The 25,818-nt window shown below is 47.8% G+C and overlaps 2 protein-coding genes across 6 annotated transcripts in view; one reads left to right on the forward strand and one right to left on the reverse strand.

Annotated features, from left to right (window-relative positions):
* The window catches only part of Ralbp1 (ralA binding protein 1), a 44,428-nt gene extending 36,452 nt beyond the window's left edge, over nucleotides 1–7,976 (forward strand). Inside the window, exons 7-10 of the mRNA XM_052750217.1 lie at nucleotides 3,851–3,958; nucleotides 5,038–5,159; nucleotides 5,381–5,504; nucleotides 7,599–7,976. Of these exons, the coding sequence (XP_052606177.1) occupies nucleotides 3,851–3,958; nucleotides 5,038–5,159; nucleotides 5,381–5,504; nucleotides 7,599–7,844 (600 nt within the window). The 3' untranslated portion in view covers nucleotides 7,845–7,976. The remainder of the gene's footprint in view (nucleotides 1–3,850; nucleotides 3,959–5,037; nucleotides 5,160–5,380; nucleotides 5,505–7,598) is intronic.
* An 11,631-nt stretch (nucleotides 7,977–19,607) lies between these two features.
* The window catches only part of Ppp4r1 (protein phosphatase 4 regulatory subunit 1), a 55,467-nt gene continuing 49,256 nt past the window's right edge, over nucleotides 19,608–25,818 (reverse strand). For all 5 annotated transcript variants that reach the window (XM_052750215.1, XM_052750216.1, XM_052750213.1 and 2 more), the window contains 5 exons: nucleotides 24,763–24,863; nucleotides 23,230–23,350; nucleotides 23,006–23,140; nucleotides 22,178–22,319; nucleotides 19,608–20,719 (listed from right to left, as the gene is read on the reverse strand). In XM_052750215.1, coding sequence (XP_052606175.1) covers nucleotides 20,556–20,719; nucleotides 22,178–22,319; nucleotides 23,006–23,140; nucleotides 23,230–23,350; nucleotides 24,763–24,863 — 663 coding nt within the window. In that variant the 3' untranslated portion in view covers nucleotides 19,608–20,555. The remainder of the gene's footprint in view (nucleotides 20,720–22,177; nucleotides 22,320–23,005; nucleotides 23,141–23,229; nucleotides 23,351–24,762; nucleotides 24,864–25,818) is intronic.

Below are 25,818 nucleotides of genomic sequence, written 5' to 3' on the forward strand. Positions count from 1 at the left end.
GTCTGGCTGGCTGGCAGCTGCCTGGCTGGCCTTGGATGTCTCCCTCTCTTTCCCCCTCATTCTCTCTCGAGCCTAGATTTCCCCTACTTATTCTCTCTGCCCACCAGCCCCACCTATCCCTCTACTGCCTAGCCATTGGCTGTTCAGCTCTTTATTAGACCAATCAGGTGCCTTAGGCAGGCAAGGTGAAACAGCAACACATCTTTACCTAGTTAAACAAATGCAGCATAAACAAGTAAACACCTTTACATAGTTAAAGTAAATATTATGCAACCTAAACAAATGTAGCATATTTTTACATCGTTAAAATAATATTCTTTTAAAAGTAATACATACATACTTGTTGATGTTAAATTCCGTGGTGGGAAATTTATTCACATAAATGTTCTTATTCTGTGTTGTTCACATTTTAGCTTGGTATAAATCAAGTGTTTCATTAAGTTTAGAAGGATTTTTTTTTTTTAATTAAGGTGTTTTGTTGTTGTTGTTGTTGTTTTGTTTTGTTTTTAAATTTCCTGCCAGGTTTGTGTCTGTAAACAGCTTTCTAAGGGTGAGGAGCAGGCTGGGTGTGAGACCTTGGAGACTGCAGGGAAGTTTGAGTTTTGAATGGGAGTGCAGGGATGAAGGCCCAGGAGGATTCCGCACAGCGGGGGAAGAACTGTGTGCAGCTGCTGCTGCTGCGGAAGGAAGACACAAGTCACTCTCTGGATTTTGTCCTAGTTTAGTGCGTGAGGCTTGGGTCTGGACTCAGTTTCCTGGGCACACCAAGCTAAAATACACATCCCTGGGAGATCTCGCAGTCTACATGCAGATCCCTCAAGAAGATTTAAGTGGCTCACTCTACAGCCTGGAGGGTGGAGTAGTGGGTGGTTTCGATGGTTCCATTTCAGGACAGCCACCTGCGTCCTTTGCTTCAAGGTTACAGGCTCTGTTGGGAGCAAGTTGTGCTGCGCTCAAACCCGCCTTTAACCTGCCCTTCGGCTGTCAGGACGTGTGGTCCAGCAGGAGCCTTTACATAGCCTCTTCTCTCCAGCTCACTGGATGGTCTGTCTCTGGTTTCCTGTGTCCTGTGGCCTCTCGTTTTTAAATAGGCTCTCATGTGGCCTCTGATATTCTCAAAATTGTTGTACAGCCGGGATGACCTTGAACTTGATCCTGCTGCCTCTACCTCCCCAGTGCTAGATTCCAGGCGTGGGTCATCCTGGGTCACCTGCCTGGCTTTGGGCTCAGGTCCTAGTGACCAGCTACCCAAGTGTCACAGGGCAGATTGCAGCTGTTGGTCGTAGGGCATTGTCTAGCAGCCCTGGTATGATAAGTCCCTGACTATGAGCATGGCTAGTGGAGGTTTGGCTTTTGTTTCTCTTAGTTGTGCATCTATTTTGAATAAAAGAACCATGGCTGCTTTTATTCATAATAAGGGCTGTGGAGACAGCTCTGTTGGTGAAGTGCTTGCTTTTGCAAAAATAAGGACTAGAATTTAGTCGGCAGCACCCACATAAAAGCCAGACACAGTACTTATGCTGTGACCCCAGCACCCACATAGAATCCATACGCAATACTTATGCTATAATCCCAGCACCCACATAGAAGCAGATGCTGTGACTTATGCTGTAATCCCAGCACCCACATAGAATCCACATGCTGTGACTTATGCTATGACCCCAGCACCCACATAGAGGCAGATGCTGTGACTTATGCTGTGACCCCAGCACCCACATAGAATCCACGTGCTGTGACTTATGCTGTGATCCCGGCACCCACATAGAATCCACGTGCTGTGACTTATGCTGTGATCCCAGCACCCACATAGAATCCACATGCTGTGACTTATGCTGTGATCCCAGCACCCACATAGAATCCACATTCTGTGACTTAAGCTATGATCCCAGTACCCACATAAAAGCCACATGCAATACTTACGCTTGTGATTCCCGCACTGGGGAGGTGGAGACAGGAGACTCCCTGAACTTGAAGGCCAGCTACTCGAGATGAACCTGTGAGTTCCAGGTTCAGTCTGAGACATTAGCTCAAATAAATAAGGTAGAGAACTGATTGAGGAATGACACCCAACAAATGACTTCTAGCCTCTCTACACACCGCACCCAAGTACACGAATACACATATTTTTGCGTGTGCACACATACGCACACACAGAAGTTTGGATTGAAACCAGAGGCAGTATGGCAGTATGAAAAGGGATGGATAGCTTCATTCTGTCAGCTTCTGTTCCCTACCCACCATTCCCTCTTCCTGCTTTCTTATTTTTATTTGTTTGTTTATTTTGTAGCTATGCACCCAGGTCTAACATGTTGACTTCACTTTTGAGGGAGAAATGACTTAAAGACAGAAGTAGCATCGTTCAGTGGATTAATGTCTAAAAATAAGAAAAAGTAGTATCAATTTAAACCATGATATCATCTTGGCACTTTCTTATAAAATGAAACATGATTACTTATCATGTAACCCAGAAATTTATCCTCTAAGAGAGCAACAACCCATAAGCCTTCACAAAACATGTGTAAAGCGTTCATAACAGCTAAAAGCAGTGGAGCCCTTGCTGGTGAGTGGATAAGTAAGTTGAGGTGCACCCATGCCCTGGCCGTCACTCAGCAACTCCTCACATCAGCACAGTAGCCAGAAGCATCTAAAAGCCGAGTATGCAGCTAGAGAGCGTACTTACTGACCGAGTCAGTTCATCTGAGTGGAGAAAGAGAGACTGTAGGATAGAAAGCAGGTCTGTAGTTGCTGGGCATCAACAGAGAGTGGAGCGAAGGGGGGGTTTCCTGACAAAGGGTGGTGGTGGTGGTGTGGTTCCTGGATTGTAAAATCAGGCACTTAGAATTGACAGTCCTAGTAGCTCCCTTCAAGGCATCACACATGGTCCAGAAGTCGTGAGCATATTCATCAGAACTGAGCTTTTTCATAGTGCAGCCACAGGCCAAGGTAACTATGTTATGTTCTTTTCTTACTTAAAGAAAATTTTTTTGCCAGGTGTGGTGGCGCATGCCTTTAGTCCCAGCACTTGTGAGCCAGAGGCAGGCAGATCTCTATGAGTTCGAGGCCAGCCTGGTCTACAGAGTGACATCTAGGACAGGCTCCAGACGACACAGAGAAACCCTGTATCGAAAAACCAAAAAAAAAAATTAAGATTTATTAATTTGTGTATTTTATGTGTCTGAGTGCTCTATTTGCATGTACACCTGCAGGCCAGAAGAGGACATCAGATCTCGTTACAGATGTCTGTGAGCCACCCTGTGGGTGCTGGGAATTGAACTCAGGTCCTCTGGAAGAGCAGCCAGTGCTCTGAACCACTGAGCCATCTCTCCAGCCCCCTACTTTAAAATTTTTAATTATTTGTGTGTTTGTGTGCATGTGGGTATGGACATGCCACAGCACGCACGTGGATGACAAAGGACAGCTTTCAGGAGTCAGTGCTGTCCATTATGTGAGTCCTGGGGAGGGGATGGGCTCAGGTCGTCAGCCTTCCTGACAGCCAGTGTCGTTACCACTGAGCCACCTTGCCATCTCCATCCATAGTATATACTCTTTTTGTTTGGTTTTGTGTTTGTGTGTTTTGAGACGGTATTTCTATATCATCCTGGCTGTTCTGGGAACTCACTCTGTAGCCCAGGTTGGCCTCAGACTCACAGAGTTCCTCCTGCTTCTGCCTCCCAAGTTCTGGGGTTAAAAGGGTGTGCCACCATGCCTGATTCTGCCCACATTGTATTCTAAGCCCAGTTAGCAGATGTCCATCCATCATGTTAGACAGCACCTGACTTCCACTAGGGTTTTCTTTAAGTCTGTAAGTTAGAGGGACGTTTGTTGACTGTTCACTTGTCATCTTGGACAGGAGTGTGAAACCAAGATCGCACAGGAGATAGCCAGTCTTTCGAAGGAGGATGTTTCCAAAGAAGAAATGAATGAAAATGAGGAAGTTATAAACATCCTCCTTGCCCAGGTAAGCTGAACTCTTAATTTCCGAGGTCATTTATTGGTCATTTTTCCAATAGGAACCGAACTATAGACTTTTTAAGCCAGATATGTCAATTGACTCCTATGGCCCTACCCTGGGCTGTGTTTGCTGAAGCATTGTGTGGAGGGGATGCTGCCTTCCATCTAGTGTCTTAGTCGTCTAGTCTACACGTAAGTTTATGTTGTAGGTATTTTCCTTGATTCACACCTTCATGTCAATGACAGCAAGAGAGCATAAATTCCAGATTATTTTCTCCAAGGTTTCTTGGAATATTAACCACATCTGTAGGTACCCCGAGGCGAGGGAAAAATGTCTGTGTGTTTAAACATGGAGGAGAAGTGTCTGTCTTGATAGCTTTTCAGTACTTACTGGAGCATGACCATGGTGGCCTCCTGCTTCTCTGGAAGGATGCTGAAGCTTGTGCCTCCAGCTCCTCATTCCCCATGACAGCTTTCTTCAGGCTGGAGAACCGTGGATGCGCTCAGATAGCGGTTCTCTCCGTGTGATTCTCTGCCAGGCAGTTTAGGAATGGTTAGCTTGTCGAGTAGAGTTTTTCTTGTGTCTGGAGGGCATGGTGGAGTGCAGTGAGGAGAAGTGATCTGCAGCCTCCCTTTCCTGCGCTGCCTTATACTTAACACTGGTACCAGCCACACCTGCTGAGGCCCGATGAAGGTGTTGGATCCCCTGAAGCTGGAGTTATATATGGTTGTGTGAGTGCTGGGAGCTGAACTGCATTCCCTGGAAGAAGAGCAAGTCCTCCTAACTGCTGAGCAGTCTGTTCAGCCCCAGGAAGTTGAAGCAGAGTTGACATTGGATCCTTGGTCTTGGGTGGGAGGCTCACAAGGAGCCTTGCAGAAGGCCCACAGCAGGTTCTTGTATACATTCTGTTGTTTAGAAGAGTCCAGGCACTCTCAAGATAACTGTGTGTAACTTTTCTTGATTCTGAGGAAATAGTATGGTTTTGGTTGTAGTAACTTCTGTTCAGCACTGAGCAGAGTGGGCGACCCTGGAAAGGTGGCATTTCCTCTACCAGAGCTTGGAAAGATGTTCTCCAATCATTGCAGGAGAATGAGATCCTGACTGAGCAGGAAGAGCTCCTGGCCATGGAGCAGTTTCTGCGCCGTCAGATCGCTTCGGAGAAGGAAGAAATTGAGCGCCTCCGAGCTGAGATTGCGGAGATCCAGAGGTAAAGGAGAGCCGGAGGGTTGGAAGTTCCCAGTCACGTTGTGTTTAAATATGAACAGAATTGTATACATTCCTGTAAAGGAACTGGGCATCTGAAGTCAGTCACTCCAAGCTTCTTACCAGGTTTTAAAACAGCATTGGATCAGGTAGATTCCTGAGCATGGGTAGACCTCAGTGAACTGGCCACCAAGCCACAGTGAAGTTCCCTTTCTCTCCTCACAGTCGCCAGCAGCACGGCCGGAGTGAGACCGAGGAGTACTCCTCTGAGAGTGAGAGTGAGAGTGAGGACGAGGAGGAGCTGCAGATCATTCTGGAAGACTTACAGAGACAGAATGAAGAGCTGGAGGTGAGTTTGGGAGGGCAACAGCCAGAGATCAGAGACTTCTAAAATGTGCTCTAGACTACCTGTTCCCTGCTGCAGACTTGTAGAGAGGAGTCCAAGGGCCTTCTTCCCCAGCGTGAAGTGTGTGTTCTTGGCTGCTTGAAGTGTACTAGCTGTGACCTTAGTGTACAAATGGACCTTTCTCTTTTGAGTCTTTATAAGGTGAGTGTGCTTGTCCATGATCCCCAGCAGCCTGGCATGGTGAGAGCCAGTGGTCAAGTGAGGGATAGTTGTCTTCTAGTCCTTGAGCCACAAAGTAGAAGGTGTGACAGAAAGCGCTGGGCAGCTGGGCAGCAGCTGTGCTGGGGAGGGCAGGCTGATCTAAGTGGTCTCCCTCCTTATCCCAGATAAAACGCTCTCTTGTGGTAGGACTCAGTGAACAGAGGGACAGCTTCTTTGTTCACGGCATCGAGCTGCCAAGCAGAGGGAAGCCATGCCCACATGGAAGTCAAGAGTTGCACAGACGCTGGGCCTAGTGCCTCCAGCCTGTAATCCCAGCACTAAGGAGGCAGAGGCAGGTGGATTTCTGAGTTGGAGGGAGGCCAACTTGGTCTACAGAGTAAATTAACAACAAAAGATATGAAAACTATCATTTCAGGGGCTGGAGAGATGACTCAGTGGTTAAGAGCACTGACTGCTCTTCCAGAGGACCTGGGATCAATTCCCAGCACCCACATGGCAGCTCACAACTATCTGTAACTCTAGTCCTGGGGATCTGACACTCACATATACATACATGCAGGCAAAATACCAATGCACAAAAAATAAAAGTAAATAAAATTTAAAAAATAATATTTAAGAATTGCCCGTGACCTCTGCCCATCCACTGCCTGTGTGGAGGGTGGGCAGTGTTAGCGGAGGCTGCTGATGTTGGTAACACCTGTTGCTGCAGGAGTCCATCCTGGGAAGAGAGGCACAGGGAACCAGGGAGATGGCCCAGCAGCTGAGTGTGCTACTCTGTAGCCCGAGGACCTGGGTCAGAAGAAGAACAAGTTGTCCTCTGATCTCCATATGCGTGCACCCGTGTATACATACCTGGACCTGCTAGTGATCTCAGCACTCAGGAAGGCAGAGGCAGATGGGTCTCTGTGAGTCTGAGGCCAGCCTAGTCTACATAGTGAGACCTTGTTTAAAAACAAAAACAGAAAAGGAAGTAAGCAGGAGTGAGATGTGGGTCGCTGGGGATTCTGTTGTTTAGAAGACCACATTGGCACCTTAGCTTGGTCTCTTTATTTTACTCAGCAGGAGGACAAATGGCAGAATTAGTGTGGTGTTTTATTGTGCGTTGTGTAGGCCCATTATTCACACAGCTTTCCCACTTGGGGCCAAAGCTGCTGCCCTGAGTCTTGCCATGTTCTTAGTCGGGGAAGAAGGGTCCAGGCACACGCAGTGTCATGACAAGGTGTACAAGTGGGGCGTATTCTCATGTTCACCCCATCTGAACAAAGGCCTAGTTAGCTGGCATACCCAGCAGCTCAGCATGCTGGGAAATACTAAGGCAGAGAGAGGGCTTTCATGGATGGGGGCAGTTGCTGCCAGAAACAAAGGCTGCCAAGAGCCTGGGGTTCGCGACTCTCGAGTTACTGAAACGCTGCTGGATGAGTGTGCATCATTTAGAAGTGATGGTGGGTTCCCACGGGTTTAAGTAGCGCATTTCAGATGTAGTCATAAAGACAGATTTTGACATGGAAAGGAATCTCAGCTTTTATCCCAGTTCCCTCTCTTAATTGCTGCTAAAATTACCTTTGTACTCTCCTTGCAGGCTGTTCAGAAACCAGTGTAAGGATTTTTAACACTAAATTTAAACACTAAAATACTTCCTAAAACAACCGTTTCTGCGTCCAGGCAGAGTTGACATTCTCACCCATTCAGAGCTATATTTATATGGTCATTTGCATGTTCGTGTGCATGTCCTCTGGTGCACCAGCCAGGCCGGCTAAAATAGAACTAGATCCTTCTGTGGGATGGCTTGCAGCCTGTGCTCTGCCCCGATTCCTTGTCCTTCTGACCTTACTTGAGAGGTAACTGCCCCCCCCCCCTCCTTTGTCACTCCCTAAGATAAAGAACAACCACCTGAACCAGGCAGTCCACGAGGAGCGGGAGGCCATCATTGAGCTGCGCGTACAGCTCCGACTGCTCCAGATGCAGCGAGCCAAGTCTGAGCAGCAGCTACAGGAGGATGAGGAGCCTGAGAGGCGAGGGGGCGTAGGCCCACCGCCCTGTGACGGTGTCCTCGAGGTCAAAGCAGCTAAGGAGCAGGTGAAGCCCTCCCCCAGCAAAGACCGGAAGGAGACGCCCATCTGAACTGCCTCGGGCCCTGTGCATCTTACTGTAAGCGAGAGTCAGCTGACTTGGCTGCCGTACATGCTGTAGAGGTTCTCAGAGATGCTTCCTCTTGCACACGCCTGGCTCCTTGTCAGGCTCAGGCCCTGGGAGGGTGAAGCAGTGGACACACCAGGGCTTACAGGGAACACACGAGTTTCCAGATAGTGTCAGCTTATTTGAAAATTAATTTTCTCTGTTCAAAATAACTATTTTAACCCTTGAGTGGCTTCTTTTTAAACCAAAAATTGTCTTTCTTTGCTTTTTTTTTTTTTTTTTTTTTTTTAATCACAGCAGAATCAGGATCTTTTATCAAAGGGTGGGAACCAAACCAGGTCACTTCTGCACCTGCCTTGTGGACGCTCGTGTCTCGCCAGCCCCACAGGGTCTCTGGCCACTCTTGATTGTGCCTTCCACACCTTTTGGTGCAGATTGTTCAGTGGGGAGCTGCCTCATATTTTCTGACTGGCCAAAAAAGGCTCTCGCTGGGTGTTCTTTACCCGACTGTACTACTTTGCTTTTACAGTTCCGAAGCAGGTCTGTCAGTGAGTCATAGCCATGGCCTAGTGTGGTTGCAGATAGAGGTTACGGTGGAGCCCGCCACCAGACACACAGTGCAGGCCCAGTCACTCACTGCCAGGGATCAGCAAAGGCCTTTTCACCGAGGTGGTCAGAGGTGACCACCTTGACCCTGAGGCATTAACACAAAGGATGCTTCTCAAACCAGAAACCTTTACTCCGCAGACCTCCCAGGAAAACCACAATGATTGAGTTGCTTGCTTGGGCTAGGGTGTGCACACCTGCCAGGATAAGCCATGTAGACGCTCTCACACAGAAGTTTGTACTCATTCACATCATCTCAAGGACCATGGAGCAGCGGGAAAGTGACAGCTGCAGTTGACCCTACCTGATTGTGCTTCTAGATCAGGTGGGCTCTGAGGTGTCTGGGAGGCCTGACTCTTAGGCAGCTGGCCAGACTGGGTTGGCCTGTCAGATGAGGGGTCCCCGTGGGAGCTCCCCTGTGGCTCTGAAGACCAACTCCACACAGTACAGTGAGAAACACACCCACACGAGGGCTCTAGTCCCCCCAAGTTAGTATTTATTTCAGCACCTGTTTGATGCAGTGTTTTTGGTTTGGTTTTGTTTTTTAAACCCTCTACCTATTGCACTGTTGTGACTTGTTGGCCATTATTTGATTTTTGTACGGAAAAAAAAAGCTTTGTTATAGAAATCAGCATACTATTTTTTTAAATCTGGAGAGAAGATATTATGGTGACTGGAAATATGATCAGGTGTCAAATATAAATGTATAAACTCCTTGCTGCGTCCTGTCAGACATACTACATTCATTTTATATTTGCTGGCAATATTGAAGACTTCTTTTTTGTTTGTGTAAACTCTAATTTCTATTAAGGTATCATGGGTTTTTAAAATTAGTATTTCATTACAAATGTCTCAATGTTGGGTAACTAACTTTTGCCAGGGTCGTTATTGATCAAGGAAATAAATTCAACATCCATTTGAGAAAAAAAAAAAAAAAGCTTTTTCTTGTGCACTGTTTCTTTGAAATAGTTGCATGCCCAGCAGCTGGCACAGAGTTGGTGTGGGTACTTGAGGTGGAGAGTGGATAAGATGTTAGTTCACCTTGTGCTCCTCCCTAGTACACATGCAGACCATGTGGTCCTGCTCTGGGCTCCTGACCTTCATCTCACCTTGCTTGCTTCTGACCGAAACTGTTTACCCACAGGCTCGGCCTGCAGTTCCTGAACTCTGACAGTTTCCTGGTGCTGTTGGGAAAGCAAGCTTCATCTTCCAGGGCAAGTCCAGGCCCATCTTGGCCCGGTTGCTGGCCTTTACAGTGGTTTGCATTTTAAATGTGAAATGAGGACTTAGAACAGTTAGCATGCTAGGGATGCACTGGTCTAGAATAAAAGAGCTTTCTCAGCCGAGCAGTGGTGGCGCACGCTTTAATCCCAGCACTTGGGAGGCAGAGGCAGGTGGATCTCTGTGAGTTTGAGGCCAGCCTGGGCTACACAGTGAGTTCCAGGAGAGGCACAAAGCTACACAGAGAGAAACTCTGTCTTGAAAAACCAAAAAAAAAAAAAGCTTTCTCATTTTGGTTTTGGGGGTACTTACTCTCACAATTAAAATATCTAATATTTAAGCATGACAAATACTGGATTCTCTATTTTGTATAGTTAAACTTGGTTTATAGAAGGTCCCAGACATCCTGATGTGACAGCTAACTTCAGGGATCTGGAGAGAAGAGTGGTGAAGGATGTGGATTGACCCCACCAGGGCCCACGGCTTTTATATGTTCAGCTTTTCACTGCACACATTTATTTCACATGGGCTGGAGCCAGCTTAGAGGGCCCAATGCTTTAGAAACAGGAAGATTTGAGTTCAGTCAAGACCTACATAAAAAGCTGGGTGTGGATTGGGGAGATAGCTTAGTCTGTCAGTAAAGTGCATGTGTGCCGTGCACACATGAAGTCCTGAGTGTAGACCCCTAGTATCCACATCAGAAGCCAGGAGTGGTGGGGAGCACCTGTAATTCTGCCTCTGCAGCATGCAAATAGGAGGACCCCTCAAGTTTGGTAGCTAGCTAGTCTAGGCAGTCAGTGAGCTTTGGGTTCAGCGAGAGACCCTGTCTCAAAAAATGAAGCGGAGAGTGACTGAGGAAGACACCCAATGCTGACATCTAGCCTCCACAGGCACACTCACAGATACACACTCACACACACCCCTCAAAAACAAACATGCCCTGACCGGTGGGTCCAGCCGAAGCCTGGGCTTTCTCGAGCTTTCTCCACGGCATTTTGCTGATGTTTCTGTAGTTATTACCCCTGGGTGTGATGCAGGCTTAGTCAATACTCCTCATTGGAGGCACAAATCAAAGACCCGCATCAGCTAGGTGAAGAGTGCCTAATAAGGTTACATGCTTGTAAGGTAAGCATTTTCTCTGGGATGCAGAATTAGTGAATGGTTCTAGACTAGCGTTAGAAGACTCGGGTGGGAAGGACCAAGTGCAGGGTCTTTAAATCCCATGTGCGGGCTCCCTTTGCAGAGCAGGAAGAGGATGCTGCTGTATTCATGCCCCCCACTCCGCAACCCCAGCCTGCAGTTAGACCCTTGTTCCTGTAGTCTGGGGCTGGCCGCCACTGGACTAGGATGACCCAGGAGGAGGTCTGCTCAGGATCACGTCCTCTGGTGATGGCTTCAGCAAGACAGTGTTGCCTTTCTCTGCTCCCGGTATGTAGTTCAGGCTGAGACCAGCTTGGTGTCTGGTAGTGTCGGTCTCCTGTTAACACTGGCTTTCAGGGAGGCGCAGGAAATACGTAGCTTGCATGCCTTCCCTTGCCTCTAGTAATCAATTTTGTTCTGTTCATTTCTCATTGACAAAACAAAGTCCTAATTTCAAAAAGATTTATTATATTAAGTCCCTAGTGTAGGGCTTTAAGCCTTAGACTCATTTCTCCACTCAGGACATGACCTGCAAATCGTCATTTTATTAAATTTCCTGGTGACGTGCCAGGTGACAGTCAGTACAGCTCCGACATTTGTGTGTGTGTTGTCTTTTCTATGGATGGTGTGTGGAGACCAGAGGTTGACATTAGGTGTCTTTTCTCAGTTGTTTGCCCCATTTATTATTATTAAATAGCCTTTGACATAGCAAGTAGATTATATATTTATTGAATGAATAGGGTTCCTTTGAGGATTGAATTATATATACAATTTTCAAAAATAATATTTTATTATTAGGGGGTGTCATATATATATCTTGATCATATTCACCCCTTCTCTCTGTGTGTGTCCTTTTTTGTTTTAGAAGACACTATCTTATAGCAGGTGTCCTGGTCCTCTGGCTCTTAGAATCTTCCTGCACTCTCCTTCATGATGTTCCCTGAGCCTTAAGTGTGGCGGACTTGCTGTGTTGTGTTGTATTGATTGGAACAAACACTCACAGTCAGTTATCTCTGCATTTTGACCAGTTGTGGCTTTCTGTCGTCTCCACGTGCTGCAAAAAGAAGCTTCTTTGATGCTCTGTGGGCAGAGGACAATACGTAGAATGGCCCTGGTTAGGAATGGTCGTGGGAGGTTCCTCTAGGTTCCATGTTCTCATCAGGCATAGTTGTCTAAGTTTATAGTGCTAGGCATGTGCTAGGCACGAATCTCCGTTAGGCGGCCTGAACTCCAGCTGGGTGACCATTGGTGACCCTAGGATGCACGTGCCACTGTTGCACCTTTTGGAGTACTGGCCCTGTTGGTCACTGTTGGGCTTCATTGGTGTATTAGCTAGATGGGACTGTTGATAGCTTTACTCTGTTGGCGGCTGATGATGCTGACTCCATCCCAGACGATTGAGAGCCAGTCCTCAGTGAGGCGGCTTCCAGGTCAAATCCAGATGAGTTCCTGCAGATCCTGTGTTGGAAGTGTGCGATGCCTTCAGCAATAGGCTCTTAACTGTTTTCTGGGAGAGGTCAAGGGTGACAGCAAGGCCTGTATTGTTTGGGGACCTCTTGGACTCCTTGACCACCAACTCAAGAGGAGGTTCCCCGTGCCTGCCCTGGGGCTTTTGTTAGTTATTCTGTGGTTTGGGGGATGTGTTGTCACTCTAAATGACAAAACTTCCTTTATACTATAAAATGTATATGAACTTACATGCATGGAAACATGTTTTTTTTTCTGGCAGTCTGGAGCCTTGGCTGTCCTAGACTCAGTATGTAGACCAGGTTGGCCTCAAACAGAGATCTGCCTCTGCTTCCCGAGTGCTATGATATAAAGGTGTGTGTCACGGTGCCTGACTCTGTATGTAATTTTGAGTAGTCTAAAATAATATTCTCTATGGCTTTTCCAGCATCCTCAGTGCTGTTACTCTCCCCCTCTCAGGCAGGCCTCTACCCATTCTCCTTTTCGTAGCGACTGTTTACTGCCCCCTCAGGTGCTCCCCCAAAAACATGGTCTCATTTTCCTGGTGTCTGTACTCCAGGTATATTTACATCTAGTGATTCAGAGCTAGTATCCACAAATAAGAGGAAAACGTGATGTTTGCTTTTCTGGGCCTGGGTTACCTCACTCGGTATAATATTTTCTAGTTCCATCCCTTGCCTGCAGACTTAATGATTTCATTCTTTACAGTGAATAGTATTCCGCTGTATATATGTACCGTATTATTTCTTGAGATGAAATCTCATGACTCTTACTGATGCATGTGGACTGGCTGGCCAGTGAGCTTCTGGGAGTCGGCTTATTTGCTTCCCACAGGCCTCAGCACTGGGATTATAGTAAACTTATGTCCTTATGCTGTGTGGCAGGCATGCCACTAACCACAAGGCCAACCTGATACCTGTCCACCCTTTTCCAAGTGGCGGCATCTATGGTCAGTACAGCTTGAGAAAAGAAACCAGTGTGATTTCCACTCACCTTGGGCCCATGGGTTCCATCAGGGTCAAAAGAGGTCGATATGGAGGGAACAGAGAGATTCTCCCCCGTGCTGCATGCTCGGACTTCTGGCTGCTGTCTGGAGCTGTAGCCTGTAGATTCCAGGCGAGGCAGTGCTGAACGTCCCGGCTCTACGTAGAGAAAGCAAGAATCCTTCTGTGGGAGGTGAGGTGTCTTTAGCTGCAGAATCCCTGGATATCTTGAATTTCTCACATAGAGATTTTAAAAATATTTGCATCACTGCCCTTTGCTGTCGGACTGAGCATGGAAAGGCAGTTTATAGAAGGAATGGTTACAAAGTCCTGTGCAGGATGGGGCCCTCCATGATCCCTCTGCCTGGCTGTCACCTGACATCTCCCTAGGAGGAGGGGTACCCTGGCGTGTGCTGTGTGGCATCCCTGGCCTTCATTCTGTTCACTCGGGTTTACCCTGTAGTAGGGTTACCTTGTAAAACGGAGTGCCTCCTTATGGTTGAATGTTTTCAGGGTGTGTCCATGGGACTCCAGGACATATCCTGTATTTTGATTTGCTACATGGGGCCACCCTGCTGCAGTGTCTCAACTCGTAAATTGTCAGTTGTCTCCACTACAGAGGTTCCTGGGCCTGAGCACTGCTTAACAGTGAGCTAAGTGGAGCCGGCAGTCTGGGCAGTCAGTGATGTCCCTGGAACCTGAGTAGCCCTCTTGCTGTTCCCAAGGTACCTTCAGGAGTGTCTCCGGCTACTGCGGTCATGCCAGCCTGATTACGGCCAAGTGGGCTGTGGACCTGGGCACAGTGCCTTGGAAAACACTATTTGGGGGGCTACAGATAGGACTCAGGGGTCAAGAGCACTAGCTGTTCTTCCAGAAGACCCGGGTTCAATGCCCAGCACCCATAGGCCGCTGCCTACTATCTGTAAGTAATTCCAAGGGATCCAGCACCCTCTTGTGGCCTCTGCCCGCACTGACACAGTGGGTCACGTACATGCCGTCCAAACATGTACAGGGAAGATAAAATGAAAACACTGATTTACTTTGAGAAAACAGAGTAAATGCTTACTAAATATTCTTTTGAGCACCGCAGGATCCCAGAATTAGAGGTTTGTGTGGAGTCTCAGCACACGCTTCCTGTGGCCCACTCCCCTGGCCAGTCTGTCTGCTGGAACAGCTGGGACTCTGAGGTGCAGACTTACAGTGATGCCCCCTTCAGTTACCAAGTCCTCACTAATTAAAGCCACAGTAACATCCTAGGAGAATTTTAGTAGACAGGAGCAGATGGGCAGCAGCCCTCCCACCCCCACCTTGGGATTATGGGCTCCCGGCTCGTCCTTCCTTTTTCTTTACCGTGTCTGTGGGGCAGTTCTCATGGAACTCCCCCACTGCTCCAGTTCCTCAGAGCCACACAGGTGCTGGGCCATGTTCTCTGCTGCCTAAGAACGTAAAACTGTTCTGGAAATTCTGGCAGGTGTCTGAGGGCTGGGCCACTCCTCACCTTCACCCTAGGATCAGGATTTAGTCTTGGGGAGGAGAGACACGTGACCTCTGTAGGTTCTGACTCAGGCAGGCCACTTTAAACTCCATCAGAGTCCCTATGGGAGCCCCCTCCCACCCCCACCAACTGGCCCCTGGTTTGTATGTATAGATAGCTACAAAGGACTAAGACAGGAGTTGTAAATGCAATAGAAACCAGGCCTGTATACACACACTATTTCCGGGTAGTTTCTTTTCTAGTATGCACAGAAGAAAAGAAGTTATCTCCATTTAGAGGTGGCAGGAGTTTTTCTTTCTTTCAATTTTTCTTATTTATTTATACGTATACAGTGTTCTGCGTGCATGTGTCCCTGCAGGCCAGAAGAAGGCATCATTACAGGTGGTTGTAAGACCGCTATGTGGGTGCTGGGAATTGAACTCAGGACCTCTGGAAGAGCAGTCGGTGCTCTTAACCACTGAGCCATCTCTCCAGCCCTTTCTTTCTTTGCTTATGTTGTCTTATGGAACACTGTGTAGAAACACCACTGTGTTGGGAGCACTTCTCAGCGTCGGTGGTTCAGAGCCTTCCACTCCAGGCCTGCACCTCTGGCCTGTGCTGCCAGTCAGTATCTGTCCCGAACACACTGAGCATGGCTGATGTTTCAGGCAGGCAATGTTGAGATGCCTGCAGAGAAGTGGGACCTCAGCAGCTAGGTTGGAGGAGAGCTGGGGCCATGCTGCCACTGCCTGCCCAGCAGACAGAAGAGCCAGTGAACACAGATGTTCTGTAACAACAGCTGCCTGTTGGACAGCGATCGGCCCACTGGATAGTTCCAGGGTTTAAAACAAACAAACAAACAAACTAGCGTGAGTACCACAGTTAACCCCAAGACTTCAGGAGAAAAGGTCATGTACCAGGTAAGTGGCCTTTCTCCTGGGCAACCCTACGAGCAAACAGGAACTGTCAGCAAAGGGACACAGGACACAGTCTCTGTGCTCACGTCAGAAGCTGCAGACACTTGTAAACAAGAGGGACAGGTGGGGGCCAGCTGGAGTGGCCTGGGGAGAGGTGAGCAAGCTAAGTCTAAACTCATGGCTTCTCCACAGTGAGCAGAAGCGGGGAGACGGGCTGTAGTGGTACTAAAAATCCTGCAAGGCCAAGGGACTGAACTTGTGACTAGGGAGAGCTACTGTTGCAGAGCAGAGCCAGACCAGCTTGTGCTGACCTTCGTTTCTTTGACAACCATTCCCTGCCCACCCCTAGGTCTGACCTCACAGTGTATTCTAGCAAACCACTGTCCAGAAAGTAAGGCTGTCACTAGATAACACGGAGCCGACGACAGAGTTCCCTTGTGCTGTGACGACCCACCCAGTGTCTCCACAGTGTGAAAAGTATCTTGATTTAAACCTTTGCCCTGTAACTAGAAACCCTTCCTGAAACTGGTGCCACATTGGAACATGGATTTGGGGCGAGCTGAGTTTGTTCCTGGCCATGGCTGTTCACATTGGGCTCCAGAATAAATTCTCTTTACTCCCTTTTGAGGTGAGGGGCTGAGCTTTTTACAGACATCCACCCACTTAACAGTGCAACAAGGACCTTCCATGGTTAGCTACACAGCATCAAGTAGCTAGAAGGTATTATTTATTATCATTTTGTACTGTTCATAAACTGTCGGAATGTGTTATCCCTTTACTCGCTTTTACAGCAGGAAAATTTTAAGTACCAGCTGCTGTTGGCTTTTCCCTGGGAGATGTAGCTTTGCAGGTTCTCTCCCTTAGCAGACTCCCAAGGTCCTGCTGTGCCTTGCAGCTGGCTGGCCTTTCCTAGGGCCATTTCTGAGCATTCTCGCCATGTCAGCCACTGAGGAGCTGACACTGGAAGGTGACATGTACTGGTTAGTTTTTGTCAGCCTGGCACAAAGGAGTCACTAGGGGAAAAGGAACCTTCACTGAGGTGTGGTTTTTTTGTTCGTTTTTTCCCCTCCATCACAGTTGCCCGTGGGGCATTTTCTTGACAAGTGATTGATATGGGTGGGGGAGGGGGTGCTCCTGCATGAGTGCTCTTGAATTGTACAAGGAAGTAGGCCAAGTAAGCCACAGGGGAGGGAACAAGCTAGTAAGCAGTGTTCCTCCACAGTTCCTAAGGCGGAGCAGCTGTCCCCTCCCTGTGTTGGGTCTGACAACTAGATAGATCTAGATCTAGAGGAAATTAAGGGACTGCCTCCATCAGACCGGATCGAGGCAGGTCTGCAAAGCATCTTTCTTCTTTTTGAATTAATGATTGCTATGGGAATGCTGAGCCCACTGTGGGCACTGCCACCCTGGGCTGGTGGTCCTCAGGTGTGTAAAAGAAACACACTGAACAAGCCTCAGGAAGCAAGCCAGTAATGGAGTGCTCCTCCACAGAACACAGTGCTCCTCCAGTCTGCTTCAGTCCCTGCCTCCAGGCTCCTGCCCTGGCTTCCCTTGAAGAAAAATTATGATCTGTCATATCTTCACAAACCCTTTCCTGCCCAAGTTGCTTTTGATCGCAGTGTTCATCCCACCAGTGGGAAGCAAACCGGGGTGGAAGTTGGTCCTGGAGTGCAGTGTTGCTGTGGCAGACATGACTGTTGTTTGTTTGGGGCTTATAGAAGTGGTGGGTACTTTGGTCTGCAAAAGCAGTGTTGAGTGTTGAGCTTAGTGAGCGGTTCTGTAGGAACTCAGTAAAGACTGAAAGAAGTGCAGGTGATGGGGATCTGACTTGTGATCTGACTTGAGTCTCTCAGACTGTTGCTGTCCCTGTAGCATTTGGAATAAAGTATTTGTGTTTTGGTCAGCTAGGGCTGAAAACGAGCTGTGACTAACAAGAGGACCGGCACCAGAGTGAAAACTTCCCTTTACTGAGACAGTTGATGCGGTTAGCTCGGGTGATTAATAAGGAAGCAGCATCATTGAGGTTAAGTCTCTGGGAAGTATTTCCTACCGGTCAGCACACAGGTGTGACAGTCTAGGGAGGGAAAAGCTGCATCCTCCGTTTGGTAGCTCAGCTCAGCAATGGGCAGTCTTCCACCTGGTCCTGGTTTTGAAGATTGAGAGGGTGAGTCAGACTGAGCAGCTGAGGCCTGGAACCAGGAGGCCAGGCTGGAGCTCCTGCAGAGGCCAGGAGGCCACTGGTGAAGGTGCCGAGACTCATTTGTAGTGGAGGCTCCAGGGTTGAAAGGGTCCTGGAGAGAAGCTCGGGCTTGCCATGGCAAGGGAGAGTCAGAGTCCTAGAGAACCAGGAAAGGCCACTTGTAACATGCAGCCTTGGGTACAGTGACGACCAGAGGCCAGGACCATTACTGGGTCACCACAAGGACAGCAGCAGTGTAGAGCAGAGCACACCTGAGTCTGTGTGCAGGTGGCAGAGCCGGAGAACTGGGGGCACAAGCCCACGGAGCCCAGGAGGTTGTGAGGCTCAAGATTTCAGACATGGAGCTATTGACATTGTTGGGAGTTTGCTTTTGCTCTGATCTGATTGTTAACTGGGTACTGTTCTTCCTCTTGGAATAAGAAATCATATACGTTGTTTATTATAAGAGCCCACAATTACGAGACAAGCAATCTTGGACCTGTAAAAGTGTTAGGAATGTAGACAGGGCTTTGAAGCTCTGTTTTGTGATACTAATGTGAGATATTGGGGACAATGGAAAGGTTATGGGTGAAGAGTGATGTATTTGTGCCTCAACAGAGGGCTAATTGTGCGGATTAGTTTTTGTCCACTCGACACAAACTGGAGTCGCCTGGGAAGGGGGAACCTCGTCATTGATGTAGGGCATTTTCCTGATTTACTCTAGTGGGAGGGCTCAGCACAGTGTCTGTGATGCTGCCCCGTGGGCAAGCGGTCCTTGGCTATGTAAGCAAGCCAGGAAGCAGTGTTCCTCCGTGGTTCCTGCTCTGACTTCCCTTAGTGATGGACTGTGATTAAGTCAAGTATTTTCTTTTTCAAGTTGTTTTTGGTCATGGTGTTTATCCAGCAATGGAGATCCTTTTTCTAATTTTGAATTCACTAGATATTAATCAAACCAGGAAGGCTTTTGCATGCCCTATGTTAAGGTTGCCGAACAACGCAGGGGTCTGTTTTCACTGACCACACTGAGCTCTAAAGTAATATAGGGTCTGGAGGAATGCCCCAGTAGGGTATCAAGCAGCGGGAAGCTGCACCTTTTACACCGTGCTCTAACACATCACAGATCGAGATTCCTTACCCTAAAGTACTGTTTTCAAAAGCTGCAGCTGTCAGCATCATTTACAGAACTGAAGTTCTGAGGGGCAAAAGTGGATTCCTGTAGAACATGAACTTCTGAAGTTGGGGCTACCCCCCTCCCCCAATATAGCTGCCACTGTCTTCACAAGTCTGAGTCCCAACACCCAGAGCATTACTACCCTGGCTCACCTACTCCCCATGCAGCCTGTCAGTGTGGATTTCTTGGCCATTTCAACACCTTGACAGTGTGGCATTTTGAGTGCACAGGCTTATCTGTGGAGTTTACATGGAAGCAGCCTATGTCTTCGGATACCATTTCCTGGCAGCGTGAGTAACCAGCACTTGGGAGGCACTGCAAGGCTGACGGGGATTGCACACCAAAACAACTACATCTGCATGGCAGCACTTGGTGCCTTTGCACGATCTCATGCAATTGCACAATCCTGTGGGAAACGGGTTTTTACGAGTTCCCATCTTACAGATGAGGAAATCAAGACTCGGAGATGTTTGTCTACGCTTCAGGAGCAGCCTGCTGACCATAGTCTCCCTGGTCTTTAGGCTGCTGCTGTCTGCCAAGAGCAGGACTGACTGATGAACACCTGGCGGGTTCCAAAGAGACTACTGAGCTAGGTAAAGACAAATATTTTAATCTTTCCCCCATCTTATGCTAAGTAATACAGGCCACATATTACATTTATCTGTAGACATTTAGAAAACAAAGTGGTGGTATCTCTTTATAGATCCTATTAATAAATTTTATTTGGAACTTGTACCACAACAGTTCTAACAGCATGATTAAGGCTGCACGCCCCAGAGTGGTCACAGGTGTATGCAGCATGGGACGAAAAGGTTGCACCTCAGAGCTGACCATGATCAAGTTAAAACACCTGACAAATATCCGTGCTGAGAAATTTCCTTCAGGTCATGACCAGCATGAAAACAATCAGGAGAGAGAGAGACTCTGCAAACATTCTGTAAGTGTGTACAGCAATGTGCTGCAAGAGGAGTCAAAAGCAGGTTCTATGTAGTGTTAACATCAAGCCCTTAGGAGAAAAAAAATCTCCGTTGTCATTGTATATGCCAAGAACTATTCACACTTAGGCTGGGCAGGGCAGCCAAGGAGCTTGACGAGGCTCCGCACCTGTAAGGAATGCTTAGGCTAATACTGAAGGTCTTTCCCATCCGGTGCACGTCCACCTTCTGGCCGTGAGAATCTCATTTATCAGCCATTAAATAAACCCAGGAGAAAGCAGTGCAGGTCTCTGGGAACCTCCTCCTCCTTTCCGAAGGGAAAGGCTCTGCCAATTCAAGTCATTCAGTCATAAGATGAAGGAACGAGTTAAGGCTTTGGTGACAATTATAATCCTCTGAGAAATTACTTTCCCTTAAGTCAAGATAAGATAATAGTGTTTACTTTCTCTTGACTCTTAGAACCACTGGTAATGGGAGTAGGCAACTTGCACCTGCGAGTGAGTTGGCAGGAGGAAGGTCCCCCCACAGCTGTCCCAGACTGGTGCAGGGCAGTCAAGCCTGGCTCTGGTAGAAGCAGGAAGGACACCACGGTTCCAGTGGGTCTCAGTATGTTGAGGAAGCTGTGCTCACTGCATCTTCAGAGATTTTGGTGCTGGACGGGTGGATGCTTGCAAAGTACTTGACGTCACTGTCTCGATCCATCTGAAGGGCCATGATTGTCTGTTCCACGGCCTCCTGATGACAGCTGGCAGAGGCTAAGAAGTATTCTGGAATGACATGTGCAGCATGTAAGGTTAGTCTTGACATTTTGGACCACGTATAGTCTCGTCAGGTATAAAAAGCTCACTGTCTAATAAATACAGCTCTTTGCAAGCATAAACATAACCATCATGTGACTCAGTTTGCAAGCTCATTTGTTGCAGAAAAAAAAGCACTAGAATCCAAAGAGACTGAGATTTATTGTTTTTATGATAGACAAATCTCTTGGTAGTGAATAAGCTCATGCTTATTAAAGTGACATATTTTTAGCTATTACCTCAGAAAAGGAAAACTGTATGCACACTTTTTCTGAGGGGAAAAAAAAGCACCAATTTTCTTTAGTCATTTTAAAAATGTATACAAATAGCAAAGAAAAGCAGAACTAATTTATTCTTTTTTTTTTTTTTTTTTTTTTTGTTTCAAGACAGGGTTTCTCTGTGTAGCTTTGCGCCTTTCCTGGAACTCGCTTTGTAGACCAGGTTGGCCTTGAACTCACAGAGATGCACCTGGCTCTGCCTCCCAGTGCTGGGATTAAAGGCGTGCGCCACCACTGCCTGGCTCTGATTTCTTCTTATTCTGTGAGGTTTATTACAAGTTTCTTCCGTACTTCAGTCATGAGTTCACACCCTCAACTTTATGTGGCATTTGGAGAAGGCAGTCACAGTACCCGAACCAACAAAACAAATACTACAGGGTGCCTGTGTCTTCTGCCTTATGAACGAAGGGAAGGGACGGACCTCCTCGACCCTCAGCTGAAATGCCTGGCAGCTGACTCCAGGCAGTGTCTTCAGAGTCATGTGTGTGCGTGTGCAAGCCTTGGCATACATGGAGGTCAGAGAACAACTTTTGGGAGTTGATGCTCTTTTATCCTGTGGGTCATGGGGGTTGAACTCAGGTCTTCAGGCTCGGCAGCAACCTGGGGAACTAGTCTGACTGCCTCCCATTATTCAGATTATTAATACATTCATACACACGCAAAGTTCTTATGTATCTGTGTGGCTATGTACAGGTGCACGTGTGTGGAGGTCAGATTATTAATACATTCATACACACAAAATTCTTATGTGTCTGTGTGGCTATGTACAGGTGCACGTGTGTGGAGGTCAGAAGGTGAAGCTGAAGGTTTTTCCTTCATTGCATTCCACCCCTTGTATTTTGAGACGGGTTCTCACTGAACCTTAAGCTTGTCTAGACTGGGTGGACAGCAAGTTCCAGAGATCTTGCCTTGAAGCACTGGAGCATCTGCCCACACCCCACTCTACACAGGCTCTGGAATCCAATGCAGATCCTCAGGCCTGCAGAGCAAAGCAGACTGAGCCACGTCCACCAAACCTTTACAACTCTTAAGTTACAAAAACACCCTATGTCCAGTATCTTAAAGACCTTTTAGTGTCTGTACCCTGGAGAAAACGAACCATCATGAACTCTTCCTCCTGCCCACACATGGCCCATCGGCCGCCACCCACCTTTCTCCAGTAGAGTCTGTCGAAGTGTTTTTGCAAGCAGCACCCTAACATTTGGAACCCTGTCGTTGGCCAAGGTCAGCAAGTGTGGCATCAGGTGCACAGCAAACTGGTCCATGGGGAGGCAGTCATCTTCAATGACAGTCTGGTGGAAAGAAGTGAGTGCCCAAACCATCATACAGGACAGAACCCGAGTGACAACTGAAGTGCTATGGACTTTAGTGTCCATGCTTAGAGCAGGATTCCAGGTGCATGGGAACTCAAAACCCAAACCACTCATACATGTGTATTGTACACGCTAGGTAAGATACCATCTCATGCTTCAGTACGTTTATGACGTTCCAATCGGGAAATGCTGTCCCTGCCCTTGGTGCTGGTAAAAGCAGTCAGAACCTTTCCTTTATCTTGAGTTTCGGGCTTCTCACCAGTTTGACTCTATGTCTGTCCCTCAGCTACCTTCCCCCATTTCATGTAGGTCATTAGGAGCTCATGGTCCTCCTGCATCTACTCCTCAAGTGCTGAGACTACAGGTAGTGTGCCATCCACCAGGCTTGACTGCAGTTGCTGCTGCAGTTTTAACCTCTGCAGAGACCAAGGACAGCCAGTCCACCTTGATTTCCAGCCTGCACTCTGGTGTGCACTGTGAGGTGTGTATGGAGTGCGGTGGCCCACGCGGGTATGCCAGCTGGCTGAATGAACCAGACAGATGCCTAACTTTGAGAAGCATGCAACCTCATGACAGAGAGTGACTTCAGTTCCTTGTGAGTGAGGGGGGAGGCTGGAGAGAGGTGGGACAGAGAACTTGGAGTAGGCGTCCCAGGTCTTTCTTACCTGGCAGACAAAGACAAAGGCTTGCCGACCAGACCATTTTGGACACCTGCCAAAATTCTCTACCAACTCATTGATGAGATCGACTCCAAATGTCGGGGGTGTGGCTGTGTGGAGTTTCTTCACCATTTCACTGACCTAAAGGAAGCAGAAGGTAAGGCCGGCTTCCATCCATCAGTCCTGCGACTGGACAGCAATGATGGGAAGGCCAACAAGCTCAAACATACCAACTTGTAGGAAATCCAACGGACGGAAGAAACTTTGTCTGCACACAGATTCAGAGCAATGGGACGCAAGTAATCATAAACATCTCTGGGACTATATAATTCTAGAAGTAAAATCAGCTGTCTACAAAGATATAAATGACAAAAAAAATTAAATCCAACCAAGGTTTAGAAATAAGACAACAGGTTAATTGTGCTGTAGCTCTGATCAAGTAGGCTTCTGTGCAGAGTAACCTCTAGGCTCTCCTGGTATATACAGAAGGGGACTTTAACACGTCCAGAAAAACTGGGCTTTTTTTCTCCTGTGTTGAGGATCGAAGCAGTAGGTCATTTCCACTTCCAGCATTGTATGCCAAACAAGCAGTTTCTTGTACATCTTACCCAGTGTCGGTATTTTGTTACAGCATCAACAAAATAAACTAAAAAGCATTCAGCAATGGAGATAGAACAAAGCATCTTCCTTGTCTGTTCACTGGAACATCATGCGTGGTTTCCCCATTTCATTGGTTTAGAACCGTAATTCTCAACCTGTGGGTTTGTGACCCCTCTGGGGGGTCACAACAGGGGTTGCCTAAGACCATCCTGCATATCAGACATTTACATTACAATTCGTAACAGTAGCAAAATTAGTTCTGAAGCAACAACGAAGGTACTTTTATGGTTGGGGGTCGTTACAACATGAGGAACTGTATTAAAGGGTCGCGGCATTAGGAAGGTTGAGAACCACTGCTGGAAGGTTCTGAGACTACACAGAGGCACGAACGAATGAGCTCAGTGGAGAGCTGCAGCAGTGCTAGCCCACACATGGGTCAGGACAGGACCTTCTCAATCTTCAGGGCACTTGCTATGGGCAACGGGATTAACAAGTCCTCTCCTGACATTAATTCCCACAGAGGCAAGCCCCAAGGGACACAAGGTGTCACCTCAGGGGATAGAGTGTGCCAAGCAATGAGAAACCCAGCTCAAGCTGCAGCCCGTGACCAGACAGCTCACAACCACCTGTAACTCCAGCTGGCACACGTGCGGTGCACAGATACCACATGACGACAAAACACTGACATGCATAAAATGAAACGTTGAAATTAAGGCCGCCTTCTGATACCAAACAAACATCCTGCTACTGGAGAAAACCTGCACAGGCACAGACTAAGCTGGGTGCCAGGGAGGGGACAGCCTCTGAGAAAGCCTAGATGCCAAAGGTCTGACTAAGGCAGAGCCGGGAGGAGTGGCTGTCTATGAGTACAGGGACGGGGGAGCTGCGGATGGAAGAGAACACTAGAAAAAAGTCAGTTGGCACCCAGGCTGTCCTGAGGGACAATGGCAGGCCACAGTGCAGACAGCACCCTGTGAACAGACACAAGTAGATTTATTAATACCCAGCTCACGGGAGCAGGGCAGTAAGGCAGGCATGATGAGAACGATGAAGGCCCAGAACCTGAGACAAGCTCCGAGGTGCACGAGGCCAGGAAGACTGTGCCAAGGGCAAGTGGGAGATAAACCTACCCCTGCCAGACAGCATCAACAGTTAGCACTTACTCTGCCAGTTCTGCACGAAATCGCCAGTTCCTACTGTTATCTGTCACCAGAAACTCCTGGAGTTGATAAAGGTACTCTCTTCTCTTATCAATGTGAAGAAGCTGTGGTAACGAAAGGAGACATTTTTATTTAACTAGGACAAGGCACGGGCGCTATTTCTTTATTAGACTGAATACCACGGTAATTACAGTAAAGAAATGTGCATGCAGGTACAGACACGTGGGGGCCAGAGGAGAACACCATAGGTCATTAACTGCTCTAGTTTTTCCTTTCTTCTAGTTTACCGAAGACAGTGTCTCTCACCAAACCTGCCTTTTTGGCTAGGCTGGCTGGCCAGTCACCACCTGTGACCTGCCCATCTCCATAACCCATCACGTGGTTACAGACGTGGGTGCCTGGAGTTTGAACTCGTGTCTTTTGCTTTTACAGCAAGTGCAGCAGCCACCTCCCCAGCCCTTGTTTTAAAATGGGTTTTGGGGGCCAGAGAGAAGACAGTTCAGTGGTTAGGAGGAGTACTCAGGGCTCTGCCGCGGGCCTAGGTTGTTTCCAGCAACCACATGACCGTGACTCTGGTTCCGGGGCATCAGAGCTCCTTCTGACCACCACAGGCTCTGCACACATGTGCGGTGCACACATACATCAGACTCCTCTGTGGCTGTAGGAATAACAGACTAAGGATAAGACACCCACAGAACTCAAAGCTTGTCTCTCCAATTTCTCACTAATTCCCATGAAATGGCCAATTCTCCAGGAAATTGAGTAGACCCCACGTGAAGTGATCAACTTAATACCACAATGGAAAGGTGTCAACATCACGTTATCCCTGAGTACAACACATTTGGAATGCATTACGATCCAACAGAAACTTCATGGCTGTATCTCTTTAGTAAGAAACCGAAACAGCCAGGCAGTCGTGGCACACGCCTTTAGTTTCAGTACTTGGGAGGCTGAAGCAGGCAAATCCTGGGAGTCCAAGGTCAGCCTAGTCTACAGAATGAGTTCCAGGGCAGCCAAGGCTACACAGATAAACTGTCTTAAAAGAAACATAAAAATATT

This window comes from Peromyscus californicus, unplaced genomic scaffold, assembly GCF_007827085.1.
Source record: "Peromyscus californicus insignis strain IS unplaced genomic scaffold, ASM782708v3 Scaffold_21__1_contigs__length_65335640, whole genome shotgun sequence".
NCBI lineage: Eukaryota > Metazoa > Chordata > Mammalia > Rodentia > Cricetidae > Peromyscus > Peromyscus californicus.